The following is a 20,738-nucleotide window of genomic DNA, read 5'->3' as shown; positions in this document are numbered from 1 at the left end:
GATACTTATTAACATAAAATACACAGGATACAGTCTTATCAAAATTAGATAATAGTGTTTATTCTCGGAGCACGCTCCCATTTGATCATAAACACAGGTTTATATACAAGATATGACGTCATAGGTTACAGAATGAGTCTCATTGTCCTGACAAATAGAAAACAGGTTCAAAAGTTCATTCTAACTTCACTGGACACACACATGACACATAATATAATCAATTATCCTGAAGGCTCACTATAATTTATTACCACTTTAGCAGACAACTCAAGATAATGGAAGACCTAAAAAGTTACCCCCAGCCTTATCTAAACATCTCAGGGCTAAGTTGGGTCAGTTCAACCATAGTTTAACGACCCTTTCTGCTTATTTTATGACCCACAACACAAATCTCTTTTCACCAGGCATGCAGAGTTCAATTTGTTATAGTTTTATCTAAAGCTAGAATTTGTTTTAACTATTTATTAACAAAATTCCTAACACAAACCATTGGTGGCAGAACATAACCTATAACATCCGTACCTTGTTCCACCGTTCATGACCTCGGTCATGACCTCAGGAGAACTGTGGGTGTTGAACATAGTCCACCATCGCCTTGGAGGTGGCCTCGCTAGTCTCGTCCTTGATGGGTATCATACAAAACAAACATTTATTTTTTGTTCCAAGCACCATTTTTAATGGGTTATAGAAGGGAATTTAGAGATAAGCACATACTCTTCCTTTACTGACCTTAATGGGTATTGCTTCACCCACTTGGTAAAGTGATCGGTCACCGTCAGACACCAGCTGTTGCCATTCCTGGATTTCGTGAAGGGTCTGATGAGGTCCACCCCTAACATTTAAAATGTTAGAGAGAATATTACCTTATTCTTACCCGTATCTGTCATACAGTATGCAGATTTCTGTAATTGTAAGGATACTGACACACACATTCTATAATATTAGAAACGAATACAAAACAACTAATCAGGGCAAAATTTTTATTGGAACACTTACCGATCATGTGCCATGTTGAAACAACTTTGATGGACTTCAACTCCGGTGCCAGTCTTTGCCTACTCAAACTTCTGGCATGCTAGACAGGGTACTGACCTTTAAGCAAAAAGTGATACATTTAAACATTGTGTGCCCTCTGATATGACAAATTTAAAAAAAAAAAAAAAAATTGTATACAATCTACAATAACAATCTAAATGGACCAAAAAGAGACAATATAAAAAACTGTCAATGGCAATGTGAGAAAATGATGGTAACTAGTCTGGCCCTAATTCAGTTTTTTTTTTTTTCTTTTCTTCCATACCCCCCTCCACACACACACAGGCTGTGCTGGCTCACAGAAAGAGTGGGTCATCGTCATTTTGGTCAAGGCTCTCTATGGCAGGTTCAGTAACTGAGGGAGATGACTTAAATGACTAAGCAGCTGATGTGCCTAAAAGCTGCAAAACATTATCAGGCAGCTGGTGCTCATAGCAAGCCTCACCAGACAGCTTCAGTCCATATCGAATGTACAGGATGGAGTTAAGGGTCTGCAAGGACATCTGATTTCTAAGTTTTCTTTTTACCACACTCATCTGGCTGAATACTCTCTCCACTTCAGCATTCGAGTGTGGCAAGAACAACACAGACACAGCAGCCATGGCAAGTTCTTGAAACGGGTTGATATCAGCTGCATCCCTGAACTTCCAAATCTCACTCCAGAAGCCCAGTGTGTTTTTGTCTCATTCCATTTACTAAGATGGATGGCACGCCATTGCTGGACAATCTTGTCTATCTCTGCAGGGGAGTAGCCAAGGAGCTTGGCTATTTGTTCTATTTCTCCAGGGCTCTTATTGTGCTTTAGAGTTTCCTCCACATTGAAAACTGACATGTACTGCAATGCTTCGATGTTGTCCGGCAGTCTCACCCTCAACTCATTAGTGAGGGAGATGGTGAAGGCTACACACTGCTTTTGGACATTGTTTTCTTCCTCAGGCGCAAGGTGGAGCTCAGCTGCCTTTGACTCAAAAAGGTAACGGTTTGGGACTGATGTATCCATCTATTGGCCATTTGAGTACATCAACATTTGCCAGTGGATTCAGCACCCTGCTTCTCACAGACTTGATCAGGCTAACCAAGCTGTCAAGTAGCTTAAGAGGATCTACTTGCTCTCCCTCAAAAGCCTTGATGGCCAACTGTACCTCACCCAGCACTGACTTCAAAAAAGTCAGATACAATATGTTTTGAGGATCACTGTACATGGAGTATAAAACCTCAGCCATGTAGCAGTGATCACTGGACTTGGTAACTGCGAAATGCAGCCTAAGCTCCTCCCACTGGTCCAAAATGCGTGAAACCGTGGGTTCAATGGAGAGCCAACGTGTGGCACACACCTTGTTTATCTGTAAAGGTTTCTCCCCACAGTTGATGGTCTCATATATGGCCTTGTAGGCCTCCCTACGCTTTGGAGACACTGAAAACCAGTTATAAGTCTCTCGTACCAAGTACTCCACACTACGGGGGATGGTGTCATTGGAAGCATGACTTACAGCAAGCTGCAAAGTGGCACACACAGCAAATAAGAACCAGATATTTGAGGCCATATTCCTCCTTCAGCACTTTATGGACCCCATTGTTAATCCCGTCATAACAGAGGCATTGGGAGTCCCTATCCCCAGGGGTTTCTCTTTTTTAAGACAACACTTCTTGAGGAAAGCCACAACAATACGGGCATAGATTTGGCATCTCCTCCCTCCAACTCAACAAGCCCCAGAAATGTTGATACAATTGTCTGCTTGGTGTCACTAAAGTACCTTATCACAACACCCAGGTACTTAGAAACTATTACATCCGTGGACTCATCGAGGAGGAGGCTGAAACGCTGGTCACCCACATCTGCGACCAACTTTTTCAGAAAGTATGGCGCTAGAACACCATTAATAATTTCTGTGCACTTTGTCCTGTGCATTTTGAAGTGGGTAGCAGCAATGGAGTCTGAGAAAGCAGCTCTACATGCTTCTCCAATGTGATCACATGCCAGCATGGAACAGTGTTCAGCGATAGCTAATGCCATTGTGGCCTCAGCCTTTTTTGCAGAGTAAATTTTTTTAACCATAAATGGCAGCTTGTTTTGGGTGGAACTGTTATAAGGCTTTGCGTTTTTTTGAGTATGTTTTTGAGTTGTCATGTGTTTTTTTTTTTTTACATACAAGTTTGGTGTAGAAATCAGCCTTACAATACAGGCAGTATGCCCGTGTATCATCTCCAATAAACAGCTTCAACCAGCCTTTGAATTCAGGGTTTGATTCCCACTCCTTTCTGTATTTTTGAGTGTACAGTTTAGACTGAGACATGATGAGCTAGCCAGCTAGATGTTTAGAATATGTCAGAGAGGCACACACACAGTGGACAAGGTGAGTAAGTGACTGAGGCTGTGTGAGTCAAATGCAGTGATTTATTTTAGACAAAGAACATTTTACATTTACATCCCGCCCTGAATGTAAGCCAGGGCGGGATCAGCCAGCGGCGGCTTCCCGCATGCGCGATTCATTTGCAGTCTGGACGTGGAGGGGTGAACATCTCCTGCTCTGACTGCAGCTGGGAGGGACTGCTGCGTGAGGACTGTGAGTGCTTTGGGACAGGGGTGGGGCCCACGGCAGCACCCGCTGCTCGTTGAGAAGAGTAAGAACGATACATGCTTTCACGTCAGAGTCTCCAAAAGTCATAACACCAGAAAAAGTCACTATATTTGTCGCTAGTCGATTTTCTTGAAAATGTGTCGCTAGAGGGGTCTAAATACTCGCTAAATATAGCGACAAAGTCGCTAAGTTGGCAACACTGAATAGAACTAGAACTGCCCGCATCCTCCTATGAGGTCAAATAGAGCCAAGCAACCAGCATAATAACGGACGCTTTGGTTCATTACGTAATCTGGTCAGAATGTTGCAAGTTCTAGAAACGGAAGCTAGAACTCATCGAATCCTATTGTGACGTAGGGGGGACACTATTTGGCCGGGGGACACTATTTGGCATGACAGGCCTAAGCCCAATATTGAACTCTAACGTTACTCCTTAGTCCAAGGACCTTACATTTCGTATGATATGTTACAAGTTGTAATTTGTATGATATGTTGCAATTTGTTGTGGCTAACATTAACTTGGTAGCTAACAGTAACGTTAGCTAGGCTAGGAGTTAGGGTTAGAGTTAAGGTTAGCTAACATGCTAAGTAGCAAGCAGTTGCAAAGTTGCTAATTAGCTCAAATCCTAAAATTGTCCATGTTGAGATTAAACACACAACATTTAGGTTGCTATATGTTCGTGTTACACACCCACCCATCCCCCTTTCGTTTGCCGTAAGTAACCTTCTGTCTCATGTAAACATACCAAACGTAACATATACTAATTAGAGTGTCCCGGATTTGATGTACTATTTTACCTCTAGTCAATGAGACCAGGCTGTCCGTTTACACACAGGTGTTCAGAGAGGCAGATAGCTAATTAGCAAAGGTCGTCCAATCTTTCTTCCCTGTTTCCGTACACAAGCGCAGTAACATGGACATATGGCCGTCTGGGAACACTAACACTATAAAAAGGTGTGTATCAATTTAACCTTTGTTTTTCGAAAATGATTTCTCACTGATCGGAAAGATAGTTTGTATGCTTCCCAAACCATACTGCAAGCAATGCATTGTTTAAATGTTTTTATTTAACTAGGCAAGTCAGTTAACAAATTCTTATTTACAATGACGGCCTACCCCGGCCAAACACTAACGACGCTGGGCCAATTGTGCGCCGCCCTATGGGACTCCCAATCACGGCCGGTTGTGATACAGCCTGGAATTGAACCAGGGTCTATAGTGACGCCTCTAGCACTGAGATGCAAAGCTTTAGATCGTTGCCCCACTTGGGAGCCCCATCGGGTTTTCCTTGTTAAAAAGAAAACTCCACCCAAAAACTATATTTTGGCATTTGTTTCATTAGTCCATTGTTGACAAGCAAAGCATGTTGGGACTAAACAATGGACTAATTACACATACCAAAAGAGTTTTGGGGTGAAATTTTCCTTTAATGTTCAGACCTAGCTTCACAGCTCTTAAACAAAACTCCCCCTTCCTTCATCCAATGATTTGTGTGTAATGTAATTGAACCAAGTCATGATCAAGGGCTAATAGGGCCCATGAACAATCTACCGGTTTTTGGCATGCCAACCATTTGTTTGTTGCCGCTAGTTTCACTCTATTAATCATGCTTTTTGTGTATTAATGTTACAGTGTACATGTTTTGGCAATAAGATCTATATTTATATGATAAGTAATGGGTTAAAACGTACTGCAGTTTAAGGGGTGAAATGGTTATTCTGTCTGCTCAAGTTTTATTTGGTCTTTGTTCAGGCAGGCGGTGTGTCAACCTGGGCTGTTTCCCAAAAGCATCGTAGCCCTAAAATAATCTTTCGTCCATTTAGTTTCTATGGAATTAAGATAAATGCTACGATGCTTTTGGCAAACCCAGCCTAGAGCTGCGTTCGAATGCCCCAATTATCAGTGGGTAATGTAGCCTAGCTAAAAAGAGAAGTGTACCCCAGTTTATTTACTGCGTTAGGCAGGTTAACACCACTATAGTAGTGTGTAATTATATAAATGCGTTACTTTAAGGTATGTGCATTGTATGCATTTATTTCCAAATGGCAGTTGTTGATAGACCTTCAAGGTGAGGCTAACAACCTACCTCACTCTGTCGCGCGGTTGTCTCCTAGCACGTAGCCACTGCGGCTTTGCGCAGACGCAATTGCTTCCCTTTTCGATGTCCCTCTGAATCTGTTCCTTAGCATACGACACCATTAGCCACTGATTCTTACCGGTCGGCAAGATGTTCAGAGCCGTTGTTCGACTTTCAACCTCTGGGGTACGGAGTTTAGCGCGGATACGACCATGTTACTCGGGTAAGACTGACGGCAAAGCCTATTAAATGGTATATTTATTCATACAACTGTTTGCCTTTCGTGTTCGCCAGTTGTCCATCGCAAATAGCCATAAAGCTAGCTAACGTTAGTCGTAAATGGTATGTAACGTTAAGGTAGTCTCACAAAACTCGACATATAGTTTACACTATTAGGCTAATTCAATGCATTGTGGCAAGTATATGAAGTCACAAATACTGTAAGTTGTGTATTGTGGTCCTACACATAGATAGCTTTAAGCTAGCTACATACAGCGAATGCCAAGTCAATGGGACTAATGTTTGCGTCAGGGTGACATTGATTTTCATTTGATCTAAAGTAACATTTATTGGTGCCCTTAGTGTAGTGTCATCACGTTCATAAATTTGTCATATCCAGTGTAAATGTATAGATTCCATGAGACAGCTAGTAAACTTTAGCATGTGTCCTTGTGATGACCCACGCTTCAGTTTTTCGAGGGAGTCACAAGTGCACAACAATGCGCAGCAATTCTAGACCTTGCGGTCAAACCAGTGTATGGTCATGTCCTACACCATCGACTGCTCTTGATCTGTACACTCAGTTATGGCTAGATTTGTGCTGTGAAAATAAATAGTGTCTTGGCATTGACCTCTGGCCCAGTTAGCCAGATTGCTGTAAATAGACATTTCTTCCCTGCAAAGCTAAGGGGATATTGTAATTATTCATTTGACATATATTGGTCAGTTTCCCCTAGAATAGATCTTAGTGGAGTACACTGGCAAAGTACTCAAAACATACTGGGCTGCAAAAATCGAATTTGAAATCAGCTGGTAGTGAGATGACATGTCTGACAGAAGGTGTAGGTTACAGCTCACCTGCTTTGTCATGAGAATGGAAGGGTGTGTATATTTTTTTCAGTCAAGCATCTACGAATAGTCCTTGACCTCCTATATAATCTAGAATTAGTTTGTTTTCTATGTTGCAGCTCCTTTGGCCTCCCGATGCTACTCCCATGCCAAGGTGGAGACAGATGAGGAGTTCGATGCCCGTTGGGTCACTTATTTCAGCAAGCCAGACATTGATGCCTGGGAGCTGAAGAAAGGTGATCTTCTAAAGATTATTGAAAATAAGTTTGCACTTTTGCCGAGGGTCCTTGAGTTGGAGACTAACGGATAGCCAGATTACATTTTAAAACTATAACATTTGGAGAGAAGAAAATGTATAACAGAGTATGCTTGAATCCCATTCCACATCCCATAGGCATGAACACATTAATTGGCTACGACCTGGTACCTGAACCCAAAATCCTCGACTCAGCTCTTCGTGCTTGCCGAAGGTTGAATGACTTGGCCAGTGCCATCCGCATCCTCGAGGCAGTCAAGGTGAGCTACACAGCTTCCCCTACCGACTTCTAGTGAAGTCATATCTCAATAAAATAAACGTATGTATTTTTGGTATTTTACAGTGCAGTCGGGAAGTGTTCAGACCCCTTGACTTTTCCCACATTGTTACGTTAGCCTTATTCTAAAATTGATTAAATGACCCCCCCCCCCCTCAATCTACACACAATAATGACAATGCGAGAACAGGTTTAAACGTTTTAGCAAATGTATTAAAAATAAAACATACTTATTTACATAAGTATTCAGACCCTTTGCTATGAGACTTGAAATTAAGCTCATGTTTCCAATGATCATCTTTGATGTTTCTATAACTTGATTGGAGTCCACCTGTGGTAAATTCAATTGATTGGACATGATTTGGAAAAGCACACACACCGGTCTATATAAGGTCCCACAGTTGACAGTGCATGTCAGACCAAACCATGAGGTCAAAGGAATTGTCCTTGGCTTTGGGACAAGCCTCTGAATGTCCTTGAGTGGCCAAGCCAGAGCCCGGACTTGAACCCGATCGAACATCTCTGGAGAAACCTGAAAGTAGCTGTGCAGCGACGCTCCCCATCCAACCTGACAGAACTCGAGAGGATCTGCAGAGAGGAATGGAGAAACTCCCCAAATACAGGTGTGCCAAGCTTGTCGCTTCATACCCAAGAAGACTCGAGGCTGTAATCACTGCCAAAGGTTTTTTTGTTTTGTTGTTGTTGCCATTATTGGGTATTGCATGTAGATTAGGGGGGGGGGGGGGGGGGGGGTGATCTTAGAATAAGGCTGTAATGTAATTGAAAAAAGTCAAGGGTTCTGAATACTTTCCGACTGCACTGTATTAGGATCCCCATTAGCTGTTGTGAAAGCAGCCGCTACTCTACCTAGGGTCCACACAACATGAAACAATACAGAACATTAATAGACAACAACCGCTCAAGGACAGAACTACATAAGTGTGGATAAACTCGCTGCTTTTATATCGTATGTAAAAATGGAAAATCTCTTTCCATTTCAATTTATGCCATTTGGTTAAAGGAGCTACATGTAGAATTTTTGCATTGTAATTTCTGAAAATGTCCATAGTATACTGAACAAAAATATAAAATGCAACATTCCCTTGGGGGAAAACTCATTCTGATTAGCTGGGCCTATTGCAATTCACCTAGCTTCCACATGGGTGAGACATTCTACATGTTGCAGCACCTTTATCGTATTCAGTAGGTGTTTTTGTTCCAGATGGTTAAATTAGAAAATTGTACAGATAGCTGAGCATAAATTTAAATGACTTCCATTCAGACAAATCCATCAAAAGCACATTTTTGAACATTCCAGTAGCTTTGAAAACAACTGGTTCCCCTGAAATATGCATACTATTGACTTTTAGGGTTTGGGCTATTTCTTGTATTTGGTGGAAGCAGACTTTAATCCTCACATGAGCCACCTAGCTGTACAAAAAGAACAGTCAAACTCCTTAATTAGTAGGTGTACCAATTCCTCACACTTTCAACATAGCCAACTATTTTTTGTTACCTTTTATTTAACTAGACTAGCTGGAAGGTTCACAGCATAATCTATTTTTATGCTATTCTGAACAAATGCAACATTCAACAAGTTAGTTCATAAGGAAATCAGTCAACTTAAAATTAAATTAGGCCCTAATCTATGGATTTCACATGACTGGGCACAGCATGGGTGTGCATAGGCCCAGCCAATCAGAATTATTTTTTTTCATACAAAAGGGCTTTATTACACACAGAAATACTCATCAGGTGGCTGGTCTCAGACAATCACGCAGGTGAAGAAGCTAGATATGCAGGTCCTGGGTTGACGTGGTTGTGAGGCCGGTTGGACGTACTGCCAAATTCTCTGACATGGTGTTGGAGGCAGCTTATGGTAGAGAAATGAACATTAAATTCTCTGGCAACAGCTCTCGTTGACATTCCTGCATTCAGCATGCCAATATCATGCTCCCTCAACTTGAGACATCGGTGGCATTGTGTTGTGTGACAAAACTGCACATTTGAGTGGCCTTTTATTGTCCCCAGCACAAGGTGCACCTGTGTAACGATCGTACTGTTTAATCGATTTCTTGATATGCCACAACTGTCCGGTGGATTGATTCTTGGCAAAGGAGAAATGCTCACTAACAGAATGTAAACATTTCTGGGATCTTATTTCAGCTCATGAGACCAACACTTCAGTGTTTATTTTTGTTCTGTATATGTCACTTTCTTGTGAAATAGGGTTTAACATGTAAAATAATTTGGATTTAATTTCCTTTGAATTTATTCACATAATATATTAGTATTTTAGGAAATGTATAGAATGGTACACAATATTCAACCTGTATGCCTTTTTTGTAATATTCCCTATGGTGAACTTCATCGTCCTCTCTCTGTAACAGGACAAATCTGGCCCCCACAAAGATATCTACCCATACCTGATTCAAGAACTGCAGCCCACTCTGATTGAGCTGGGTATCTCCACACCTGAGGATCTGGGCATGGACAAATTATAGACATCCTTTGGGTGAGTGCTTACACATTGAAAAGTGAATGCTCTGGGCCCGGTTTCTCAAAAGCATCTTAAGGCTAAGTTCATTGTTCCAACCTTCGTAGGAGCATTGTTCCAAAACCTTTGTTCCTAAAGTTGCACTTAAACGCATGTTATTTACCAACTGCCTCAGACCATTCGTAGAACAGCGAAGTGCATCGTTAAATATGTTATACAGATCCCCACTAAACATAGAATCAAGATGTTTCAGTCTGTGACCCCATAACTTCACAACGAAGTTGAATACAAATAAAGTTGCCAATGTCTCTGCAAATATTAAACAAGCAAAGGATAAGATGACTGCATTAAAAGACAAATAGCCTATCCAAAGTATAGGCTACATAGGCCTATATTTAAATGATATTGAAATCAGTTATGTTTATTCAATTGAGTTTCATTTAGTGCATTAATATTAGCAGCCATAGGTGATAATCTCTAGGAGCTGATACGGCGTCAGTATTGTGGAATAATTCTAATGTTAAATGTGCAATGTGCAGAAAAATCGCTCCGCCATTTCCAGGTTGCTAAAATTCTAGTTTGCCTAATTTCACTTTGATAAAACAAGCAGTCATTGTTTAGAGAATCATTGTACTGCTCTGAAATAACTTTTCCATAACCAAAAATATTGTCTATGTAACAGTATAACTTTAGTACGTCCCCTCGCCCCGACCTCGGGCGCGAACCAGGGACCCTCTGCACACATCAACAACGGTCACCCACGAAGCATCGTTACCCATCGCTCCACAAAAGCCGCGGCCCTTGCAGAGCAAGGTGCAACCCTACTTCTAGGTTTCCGAGCAAGTGACGTAACTGATTGAAATGCTACTAGCGCGTACCCGCTAACTAGCTAGCCATTTCACATCCGTTACATCTATCAATGTGAAGCTGGTGTACAAAACCAAGACACTAAAACTAAACTTGAGAACTGGAAGCATAGATATAGCGCACATAACAGATCTACCGCTTCTTAGGCTTGCTTTCAATGAGTGACAGATCTATAACCCATTTCTATGCGAACTTGGTCTGGTTGCCCAGAAAGTTACATACTGCAGCTTTAAGGTAAGATTTCAATGGAGAAAGCTGGCCTGAGAGCAGCTCTGCTTTTCTTTTGATCCTATCAGTATTGACACATGCCTCAATGACACGATAAGCGAACGTTCTCTCTGCATGGTCTTTTGGGAAACGCATGTTGCATCTTTGGGCCTTTCACAGTTCTCTTCATTTTAAATCAACATTCATTTTCTTCATTTTAAATTTCCTTTTCATTTCCCCTCAGGTCATCTGGTGGCCAATGAGATGAACCACTTCTCTTCAAGTCTCTGCCTTGTCCTGGTGTCTGTATGATGTTGATTTAATCCACTCTCTCCTGTTGTGTACAAAATAATGGATTTAATAAAGCAATATCTATTGATGCTGCTGTCTCAATGGTAAGCTTGATTTACTGGCGTGTAACCCATTAATTCAAAAGGTGTCAATGCTCAATTAAATAAATGTATGGGCTTTTCAGACCACTGACATACACATGCACAACATAATCTTATGTTTACATGAACATATGGCAGAGCCAAACATTTAACCTAACTAGTAGTATGTACTTTGATGCATCTCATAATACTGCTGGGTCGAAACTGATGTAAAATGGTAGTTCAAGAAAGTTGAGGACTTAGGGATTAATTCCAACAATGGGTTTGGTCATCATTCACTTTGATTCAATGCAGAGGGGTCTTGTAATTCTGTCAGGTTTTGCACTAGCTCTCAAACCCTTCTTCCCGTACCGTAGGGTGTTCAGCGGTTAGCTTCGCTCACGTCTGGCTGTTAAACGTCAATGACTGCTTGTGGACCGGTTTTCGAAATATGGCCCTTCTCTCATTTTAGCGAGAAATAATCTTGAAACACTAACATCAACTAGCAGATTTGCAAATATCCATATGTTGCGTGCTTCCTCCCAGTTAACGTTACACATGCTAGATTGCTAATTAGCACTGGTGGTCGTCTTCCTGAAGTGCTGTGATATGGCCGTTTGGGAACACTAACCCTAAAGGTGTGTAGTAATTTAACATTTTGTTTACTCAAAATTATTTCACGCTGATTATGAATGAACATACGTTCCTTATGTCCAAAACCTTACCGCAAGCGATCCGTGTCAACGTTAATAGCAAGCGTCGGGGCTCTTAAATAGTCCCCGGGAAGAAGTTTCCTTCATCAATAGGTGCTAGCCAATATGTAATTTTGCACTAGCCCTGTTAGGTGGCCCCTTCTTTTGTTGAATATCGCAATGATCAGACAGAATTTGATATTGGTAATACTATCGCCAGAAAGTGTCTTACCTCTTTGCTACTACTGAAGTTCTCCGACCTTATGTGGTTTCTGATGATTTGGGGTAGGGATGAAGGAAGGACGGTGAAAGTAGTCCAAGGCTTCTGTTGACAGGAAGCGGAAGTGGTCCTTAGACTAGCTAGCAGGAGTAAAATACAGCAGTGATAAAACATCCTTTCATGGATGGTTGGAAATAGTCAACATGCCTGTTTTAGCGTGTAAAGCGTGAACATTCCCACCAACATGAACAACATTATGGAGGAACAGGAGGAGAGGGATGCTCTCCTTGCTGCAGTGCCCGACTCCCAAGTTTTGACCCCGGTAACTATGTTTTGGCTAGCTAGCTAACTAATAACACACGCAATCTGATTTCTGGCAACTGTTTTCAAATGACAGCCAACCTACCATTCTCTCAGCGTATAACGTTACTTGGCTTGTTATTTACTGCTAACGTTAGCAAAGTTTGTAAGCTAACCATGTTAGCTACAGATTGTACACCAGATACTGAGAACGTTATTTAAATTAGTCATTTAGAAGACGCTCTTAACCCTAATTGCTCTGGATAAGTGCCTAGCTCAAGGGCACATCGACATATTTTCCACCTAGTCACCTCGGGCATTCGAACCAGCGACCATTTTATTACTGGCCCAACGCTCTTTACCGCTAGGCTACTTGCCCTATCCAGCAACTTGTTTAGGTTCACTGACAAATATTAAAAATAGGGTATGTTCAATTGCGTAGAATACACACCAATATGTTCTTTTGATATTTTAAAACGTTTTGTATAATCTTTACTATTCCGTTAACCCTTTACACTCGTGGGAATATGCCTATATTGCAACCGAGGTAAAGCCAGATTAAGGTTGGATATTCGCCTGTAGTTTTCCTTACGGCCACCAACAGCAGTTAGCAGTCAACATAGTGACAAATCTAATTATTCAAATTTAAATAGCTCTTTAACCATTACTCCTAACTTTAAAAACTGGTTCTAGCTAACCCGATGGCATAGATACACATTGCACACACTTTTTTTTTTACATCTTGCACTATTTTTTATTTTTTTTATTTCAATAGCTTCTTGGTCATGTGACCTAGTGACTTCAAACAAGGTTCAAAATGTACACTCAGCAGACCTACACATTGCACCCGTTAGTTTGTCCATTTTCATCTCACATGTTTTTACATTAGTTTTTCAAACTTTATCATTTCAATAGCTCCTTGGTAATGTGACCCATTGATCGCAAACTACTTGTCCACGGACTGGCGGAGACGGGTGCCGCGAGGCATCCAGTGCGGTAACGCGACCGGTCCCGGAGAAACTGGCGGGAGCCCTGGGGAGAGTTCTCTTTTCTTTGTGAAGGGCAGAGCGCCCTGGAATGGGTTCGCCCCGGGAGAGGGACCCAAGCCCTGGAAAGCATTGCGGTTTTGGCGGCGTCCGGTGAGCTCTCCCTGGCCCTCGAAGATCTGGTGGCGAGGGTGTAAATCTCACGCCGGGCCGTACCCATATCCACAGCAGGTCTCCAAGGTGAACAGCCTCTGGCATGTTATAACAATGTAGGTAAGGAAAGTTGGCAAAAAAGATCCGTAACTTCGGGGTAAGGATTGGCTCTTAGGGCTGGGTCGGTCGGGCTGGGGTGCGAAGCGGGGCTCGAGCCGCGGCAGGGTGAGCAGTCGCTCTGTCGCCCTTTTTTATTATTTTATTTCACCTTTATTTAACCAGGTAGGCCAGTTGAGAACAAGTTATCATTTCCAACTGCGACCTGGCCAAGATAAAGCAAAGCAGTGCGACAAAAACAACACAGAGTTACACATAAACAAACATACAGTCAATGACACAATAGAAAAATCTATGTACAGTGTTTGCAAATGTAGAAGATTAGGGAGGCCCTCCTCTCGCCATGATTGGAAGTTCATTGTGCGGCCCATCTCATGGTCTCTCGTGCGTGGTCTCGCAATGGGCTGCGTGTGGGGGTTCGTCCGGGTGGTGTCCGTTGGCCTGGCCGAAGGCGGACCGGTGGGGGGGTTGGGTCCGGCGGTTGGCGGCGGCAACTCTGGACACGCTCCGGACCCTTCTCGCAGATCTCTCCAGCTACGGCGCTTGCCGGCCCCATACATTGTAGGTGGGGAGGTCTCCTCTACACTCACTAGACTTGAGGCAGAGACTAAACCCATTGGCCCTGCATGGATCTGGCTCATGCCCTACGAAGTGGGGAGAGGTATCTCCAGCTTGTCTGGGGAGGGAGGTCTACATTTGATGTGGGTAGTACCATCCACGGCCATTGATTTGCTGCGGAACAATAAAACGGACGGAAGAAGCTTAGGTTCCCACTGGTCACGGATCACTGAATGTCAACTTGATGAAATTCAAAAGGAGCGTACCCACATGTGGCGGTCGCACTCAAATCACCCGTGGAGTGACTGTGACCCCCTCATGTCAAAGTGAGGAATATCAATGAAGCGCTGGTAAGGTGGTTCCTATGGCTCTGTCCCGGAGGGCTGACTGGGAAAGTAAATGATTGAAAGGGGATGATTATTTTCTGTTGCTCTTCCGACACCCTGTCGATGGTGCCGCTAGATACTGCGAGGGTTATTTGGTTCTCAAGCCTATAAGTATTGTGCTGGCACTTGATGTCGATTGGGTGTAAAAACCCAGTTAAAGTCCGCTGAAGGTTAGTAGCGGCAACTGGTGTCCAGTTTGTAAGATAGAAAAGCCTCTGATGATACCACCGGGCGTTACTCGAATGGATGTCAATTTGATGATATCTGACCGTAGAATGCTAGCCTTCGCGGTCGCTCTCAAACCACCTTCAGGGTGGCTGTGACCCCCTCATGTCAAAGTGAGGAAATTCGATGAAGCAGGGACAAACGGCGGGATATTCTCTTGAGGTAGCCAAATGCATTGTCATCTAATTAGTGACGCGCATGAATGTAGGAACGAGATTCCCACTGTCCCTACCTACTGTCTAGCGAAGCCACAGCCAAGGGAACTGGCTTGATGGAATCAGCGGGGAAAGAAGACCATGTTGAGCTTGACTCTAGTCTGGCACTGTGAAGAGACATGAGAGGTATAGAATAAGTGGGAGGCCTTTGCCGCCGGTGAAATACCACTACTCTTGTCATTTTTTTCACTTACTTGGGGAGGCGAGCCCTGGGTGCGACGTGCTCCAGGGACAGTGGCAGGTGGGGAGTTTGACTGGGGCGGTACACCTGTCAAACGGTAACGCAGGTGAGCTTAGGGAGGACAGAAACTTCCCGTCGAGCAGAAGGGCAAAAGCTCGCTTGATCTTGATTTTCAGTATGAGAAGTGGGACCTCACGATCCTTCTGAATTTTTGCCTTTTAGGCAGGAGGTGTCAGAAGTTACCCACAGCGATAACTGGCTTGTGGCGGCCAAGCGTTCATAGCGACGTCGCTTTTTGATCTTTTGATGTCGGCTCTTCCTATCATTGTGAAGCAGAATTCACCAAGCGTTGGATTGTTCACCCACTAATAGGGAACATGAGCAGGGTTTGGACCATCGTGAGACAGTTTAGTTTTACCCTACTGATGATGTGTTGTTGAAATAGTAATCCTGCTCAATACGAGAGGAACCGCAGGTTCAGACATTTGGTGTGTTTACTTGGCTGAGGAGCCAGTGGTGCGAAGCTACCATCTGTGGGATTATGACTGAACACCTCTAAATCAGAATCCCCCATAAACGTAACGATTCCGTAGCGCCGCGGATCTTCGGTTGGCCCGGGATAGCCTGCCTCTTGACAGGTGAGTAGAGCCGTTCGTGACTAGGTTGGGGTGCGGCCGGATAAGTTGCTGCCCCTCTCCTGATGCACACCGCATGTTTGTGGGGAACCTGGTGCTAAATCACTCGTAGACGACCTGATTCTGGGTTAGGGTTTCATACGTAGCAGAGCAGCTCACTTACTGCGATCTATTGATAGTCAGCCCTCGATCCAAGCTTTTGTCGGGGACCATCCTCCTTCTTTACTTACCGGTTACCAGGTGCACGGAGAAGGGCCAGAGGCCAGACAGAGTGTGAGAGAGAACAGGCAGATGGGTAGAAAGCATAAGACATTGGGCTCTGGATAGGTAGGGGGCTAGGTGGTGGTTGCCCATCCACCAGGCCCGTCTTCTGGTGGGATTGTGAGTCAGGTTGGGACTCGCTGTAGAAGTCAAAAGTTCACCAGGTGCACGAGGAGGCCTCCCCCAAGGCGGGGGGCACTCAGAGTCCGAGCAGGGACGGCCGGACTCGGGCTGGGGGCATCACTCAGGTTGTGGAGGTTGGGTTGGGGACTTAGTCTCTGAGTGGATAAAAGCGGGCAGATTCCAAGCGTTATTATGAGCCGTCCTCCACACATATGGAAACGGCTAAATTGAAATGTTTCTTGCAGTAGAAATATGAAAGGCATTTGCATAAGCATAGCTATGGTAGCAATTGAAACGGAAGAGTTTCACAAAGTTAAGAACACGACTGAATCCAAACATAACACTGGCAATTTTATGATATAACCAAAGATTTTGGGTGTCCTTTACTGGACAGCCCTATACAAACCGCCAGCATAGATCTGAACTAACCTGTATTTGACAATACTTTTTATGGTCTCAATTCGGGCGTGACCAGTTGCAGGTGATTCATTTGAATTTAGAAAATGCTCAGTTATTAAAATAAATGTTTTTCTCCATGAAGTAATCCAACAATGTTTATGCCACCATCTTGTCTGTTTAAAATCTTCTCTCATTGAGCGACACTGGTGAGTCCCGTCATGACATGCAGCATTTTGGGAAGTGTCATGATCATGATGGCACTCACCTGTGACAAACAATGTGAGAAGATTTTAAATAGACAAGATGGTGGCATAAACATTGTTGGATTACTTCATGGAGCAAAACATTCATTTATAATTTAAAAAATTATCATTTTCTAAATTGGTGGCAATATACTTGGCTAGTTATCTTTTTGATTTAAATGAGAGGCTAATGGCAGGGCTAATTTGTAGTTTTGTAGCAGCATTAGGGCAAGGCTGTTTTCCTGTAGTTGTCTCCCAGGGATCCTCTATTTGTAACAGAATCCGCCATGACATTTCATACATTCCTGATTTTCACATGTTAAGGGTCCTGGCACTGGCAGCAGCTCAAGACCAAGGGCTACAGATGGGGGCATCAGACCTTTGGAGAAGAGGGGACCCTACATCATGTCCAAAGCCCCAGCCATTCACATGAAACTACGTAAGCGCATTCCTCGCCCTAGATTGACACAATTCCTGTTTAAAGCCTTGTGATGTTTCAGTGTTGTCATAGCCTATGTTTTTATTTAAAGTGTTCTTCTGCATGTGACTGAATCCTGGCTTTAGAGAAACACCGTGAGATGGCCCGCAAAGCAATGAAGAAAAAAGGCCTTACCTCAGGGGGTCCAGTGATGCAACAGCCCAGGCAAGGAGGAAAGAGGTAAGAGGAGGGAGATGTATGTTTGTAGGCGTGTATCATTGGATGCCTACAAACATGGAAGTTGAGGTATTCGAGCTGTTACAATACTAAGTTTCTCTTGTTCCTCTTGTAGAAGTGTGAAGTTCAACAAAGGCTATGCCGCTTTGAGTCAGCACGCTGAAGAGACATTGGTAGCATTGGAATCAGACAGGTAAAGGACTACACACATATAGCACCGAATGTTGATTTTCCAATCGTTCGGCGCGCTGTGATTTAGGGACCACACGCTGGTGGATGTCTGACAGTGCGCAAATTATGGCCGGCACTCTTTTCAGAGGTGCTAAGTACTCTCTCTGGCAAACACTATTGGCAAGGCACTACTGACTGCAGACAGAATCTCTAAAGACCCTATGTTTTTTTTTTGAAGTTTTTTATTTAACCTTTATTTAACCAGGCAAGTCAGAACTAATTCTTATTAATAATGACGGCCTACCTCGGCCAAACCCGGACGACGCTGTTCCAATTGTGTGCCGCCCTATGGGACTCCCAATCACAGCTGGTTGTGATTCAGCCGGGAATCGAACCAGGGTCTGTGGTGATGCATCTACACTCAGATGCAGTGACCGCTGGGCCACTCGGGAACCCGTATAGGGCTGGAATTCAATCCAAGTGCGCCTGGTCAGCAATGCACATTTTAAAAGGCAATTTTCCCACGTTTGCATAGACCACATTTACGGTAAACGCTGCATATGTTGACTCAATCCTAAATGACCTTTAAGTGGCACATTGTCCAAATCCGAGATCGGATTGAATCCCAGCCTAAGAGTTTTCCTAATGACATTATCTTGTCTTGACCTTGCAGTGATGATGAGCTAGATGTCGAGCAGTATTCCTCAGGATATTCTTCAGCTGAGGTGAGTGTGTCCAGTGTATACTATACTCAGACCATGCTTCTACATAGAAAGGCTCGTTCGTTGAGCAGCAGTGCTCTATATCAGGAACAGGGTTCAGTTTCTATATAAAATAGTTGCCCTTATAGTCAACTGCACATCTATTCATATTTAAACGAGTCAATGCAAGTATAATGTAAAACAAAATCTGAAATCCACCTACAATTTATATTCTCCTTACAGCTCCTGTCCGCATACCTTTTTTGAATTGTCATTCCACAGCTGACCTGTTGACCTCTCTGTGCAGGTACACCCAGACCTGAGCAGGCAGCTGCTGCAGGATGGATACCGGCTGGATGAGATCCCTGACGACGAGGACCTGGACCTCATTCCCCCTAAAGCCATGGGTTCCTCAGCCTGCTGCTGCGCTGAGGCCTGGTCGTGCTCCGTGCAGTGAGGAGGGCACTTAGTGCTGTGACCTGGCTGACCCTGCAGCTCTGTGTTTAAAGACTGGACCTCTGTTACCCTGACCTTAGCCACTGTTTAAGTCAAGGAAGGCCTCCTGTTACCCAAACCCTACCACTGTCTAAGCATGGAACCCCCCTAACACTTTCAAGCCTAGCCACTGTTTATGCAGTGCTCTCTACACCCTAACTAACCTTAAGCATGGACAGAAGTCATCCTAAGCCTTAGCCACTGTCCAAGCAGGGCTCTCTGTCACCCCAAAGGTTGACCTCTGTGTTATTTTGGATCTAGATGAAATGCTAACCATGCTGCAGCCCCTCTGAATAGACAGGTGCAGGGTGATTCATCTCTGGAAATGCACTACACTCATTCACCTGATGGAGAAGGTCACTGTCTTGTTGTCCTCTTTGGCATATCTCTCCCAGGTCTATTTAAACATAGAAAATTGATATGCATACAGCAAATGTCCTAGAGCGGTTTGAACGCTAAAGTTTTTCCGCAAGCTTGTCTTGCTCCAATTCCCTTTTTTTTAAAGTAAGCCCTTTGAAAACAAACCTGAACATTCCCTAACTTTAGATATATTGATTGGCATTTTTAATACATCTTCCTAAAATTCCCTGTTTTTGTTGCAAATCCTTGGTATTAATCTGGGGTCTAACCTCAAACCCTTGTCTGTGGCTTTGACACTACATGGTTTACTTGTATGTGAATTAATGCTTTAAATTATATAGGGAAACTAGCACTTACTCATGTCAGGCTGCCTTTCAATGCTTTTTCCAAAAAAAGTGTTATGTTAAAGGGTTACAAAATGGCACTGTTTTTACTGTAATGTTACAGCAATGAGAACTGGTCAATCTTGTCCTGCGTGTTAGAGGTAACATTACAGCCCATGGTGTCACTGAGGTTAACCACTACCTCCTGGCAATGCTGTACACAACACAATAACCTACTTGATCCTCTGCCTACTACATATAGTAGTTACTAGATACTCACAGGGACATGCATACGATATCAGAAGGCGATCTGAACAGACAAGTCACCTACCTGTTGTTACATTTTGATCACTCTCACTCGCATGTCACTCAGCTAATTGTAAATTTTCCCACCCTTATGTTAGTGTTTTGGTATCTTCTGATTTTTAAAGCAAGCATTGCATTGTCAGTACACTAAATATTTAGAAGAAATCTGTCTGTGTTGTCAGGCATTAGAATGAGTGATTCTCATCACTCGAGCCCTTACATGTGTGGCTAAAGATAAGAAGTGTGTTTGTGTTTGCTAGTTGCTGTTTATCAGTGCAGACTTAATGTGGAAGTGTGTCAGTCTGGCGGTGTTTACACAAGAGACCCAATTCTGATATTTTTTTCACTAATTGGTCTTTTGACCAATCACATCAGCTTTGAAAAAGAGCTGCCGTGGAAAGTTCTGGCATGATTGGTCAAAAGACCAATTAGTAGAAAGAATATCAGAATTGGGCTGCCTGTTTAAACGCAGCCATTGAGTGCTTGACCTGTGTGCTAGATAGATAAATATTGCACTCAACACCAACCGGTGCAGTCAGTAGCCAGTACACTGCACTCGCCTGTACTATGCAACCAATGGGACAATCTGCTTCTGTATCCTAGTTAAAACAATATACCAAGTGTTACTGAGTGCTAAATGTAAAAAAAACTTGAAATATTATGTATAGGAAACTATTTTTATTTGATTATAAAGATTGTTTTGCTATATTCAATATAATTAATATGCACACATCCTTTTGTAATTTTCTTCTGGTTTGCTGGAGGGGATGTTACACCATTGAAAGTTATTTTTACAGAA

The 20,738-nt window shown here is 43.2% G+C and overlaps 2 protein-coding genes and 1 long non-coding RNA gene across 5 annotated transcripts in view; 2 read left to right on the top strand and 1 right to left on the bottom strand.

Moving 5' to 3' along the window:
• The window catches only part of LOC120025353, a 19,566-nt gene extending 7,300 nt beyond the window's left edge, over nt 1–12,266 (bottom strand). The window contains exons 1-4 of one of the 2 annotated variants that reach the window (XR_005472989.1): nt 12,160–12,266; nt 997–1,092; nt 730–832; nt 523–621 (exon numbers count right to left, since the gene is read on the bottom strand). This is a non-coding gene — a long non-coding RNA (uncharacterized LOC120025353). Of the gene's footprint in view, nt 1–522; nt 622–729; nt 833–996; nt 1,093–5,701; nt 5,732–12,159 lie in introns of those variants that run through there. The other variant, XR_005472988.1, reaches the window with a different exon arrangement.
• On the top strand, nt 5,753–11,245 carry LOC120025351 (cytochrome c oxidase subunit 5A, mitochondrial-like). Its single transcript, XM_038969890.1, has 5 exons — nt 5,753–5,915; nt 6,880–6,996; nt 7,155–7,276; nt 9,684–9,808; nt 11,109–11,245. The coding sequence occupies exons 1-4, from the start codon at nt 5,843–5,845 to the stop codon at nt 9,795–9,797; spliced, it is 426 nt and encodes a 141-aa protein (XP_038825818.1). The 5' UTR covers nt 5,753–5,842; the 3' UTR covers nt 9,798–9,808; nt 11,109–11,245.
• On the top strand, nt 12,249–20,738 carry LOC120025350 (protein FAM219B-like). 2 transcript variants are annotated; one of them, XM_038969888.1, is made up of 6 exons: nt 12,249–12,469; nt 17,253–17,367; nt 17,493–17,586; nt 17,699–17,776; nt 18,428–18,479; nt 18,763–20,738. In XM_038969888.1, exons 1-6 carry the CDS (start codon nt 12,392–12,394, stop codon nt 18,910–18,912), a joined length of 567 nt encoding a protein of 188 aa, XP_038825816.1. In that variant the 5' UTR covers nt 12,249–12,391; the 3' UTR covers nt 18,913–20,738. The 2 variants fall into 2 exon arrangements, with proteins under 2 accessions (XP_038825816.1, XP_038825817.1); XM_038969889.1 differs by lacking the exon at nt 12,249–12,469 and adding an exon at nt 13,362–13,706.

The sequence above is a fragment of the Salvelinus namaycush genome, chromosome 30 (assembly GCF_016432855.1).
Source record: "Salvelinus namaycush isolate Seneca chromosome 30, SaNama_1.0, whole genome shotgun sequence".
Classification (NCBI taxonomy): Eukaryota; Metazoa; Chordata; class Actinopteri; order Salmoniformes; family Salmonidae; genus Salvelinus; species Salvelinus namaycush.
This window is presented reverse-complemented; position numbering and strand designations above follow the sequence as displayed.

Bases quoted from the DNA above. Each gene is read 5' to 3' on its own strand.
- LOC120025350 (XM_038969888.1), top strand. From the start codon at position 12,392: ATGAACAACATTATGGAGGAACAGGAGGAGAGGGATGCTCTCCTTGCT. The intron at 17,368-17,492 runs GTAAGCGCATTC...TCCTGGCTTTAG, and splicing joins AGCCATTCACATGAAACTAC to AGAAACACCGTGAGATGGCC. The intron at 17,777-18,427 runs GTAAAGGACTAC...TTGACCTTGCAG, and splicing joins GTAGCATTGGAATCAGACAG to TGATGATGAGCTAGATGTCG.
- LOC120025351 (XM_038969890.1), top strand. From the start codon at position 5,843: ATGTTCAGAGCCGTTGTTCGACTTTCAACCTCTGGGGTACGGAGTTTA. The intron at 5,916-6,879 runs GTAAGACTGACG...TCTATGTTGCAG, and splicing joins GATACGACCATGTTACTCGG to CTCCTTTGGCCTCCCGATGC. The intron at 7,277-9,683 runs GTGAGCTACACA...TCTCTGTAACAG, and splicing joins GCATCCTCGAGGCAGTCAAG to GACAAATCTGGCCCCCACAA.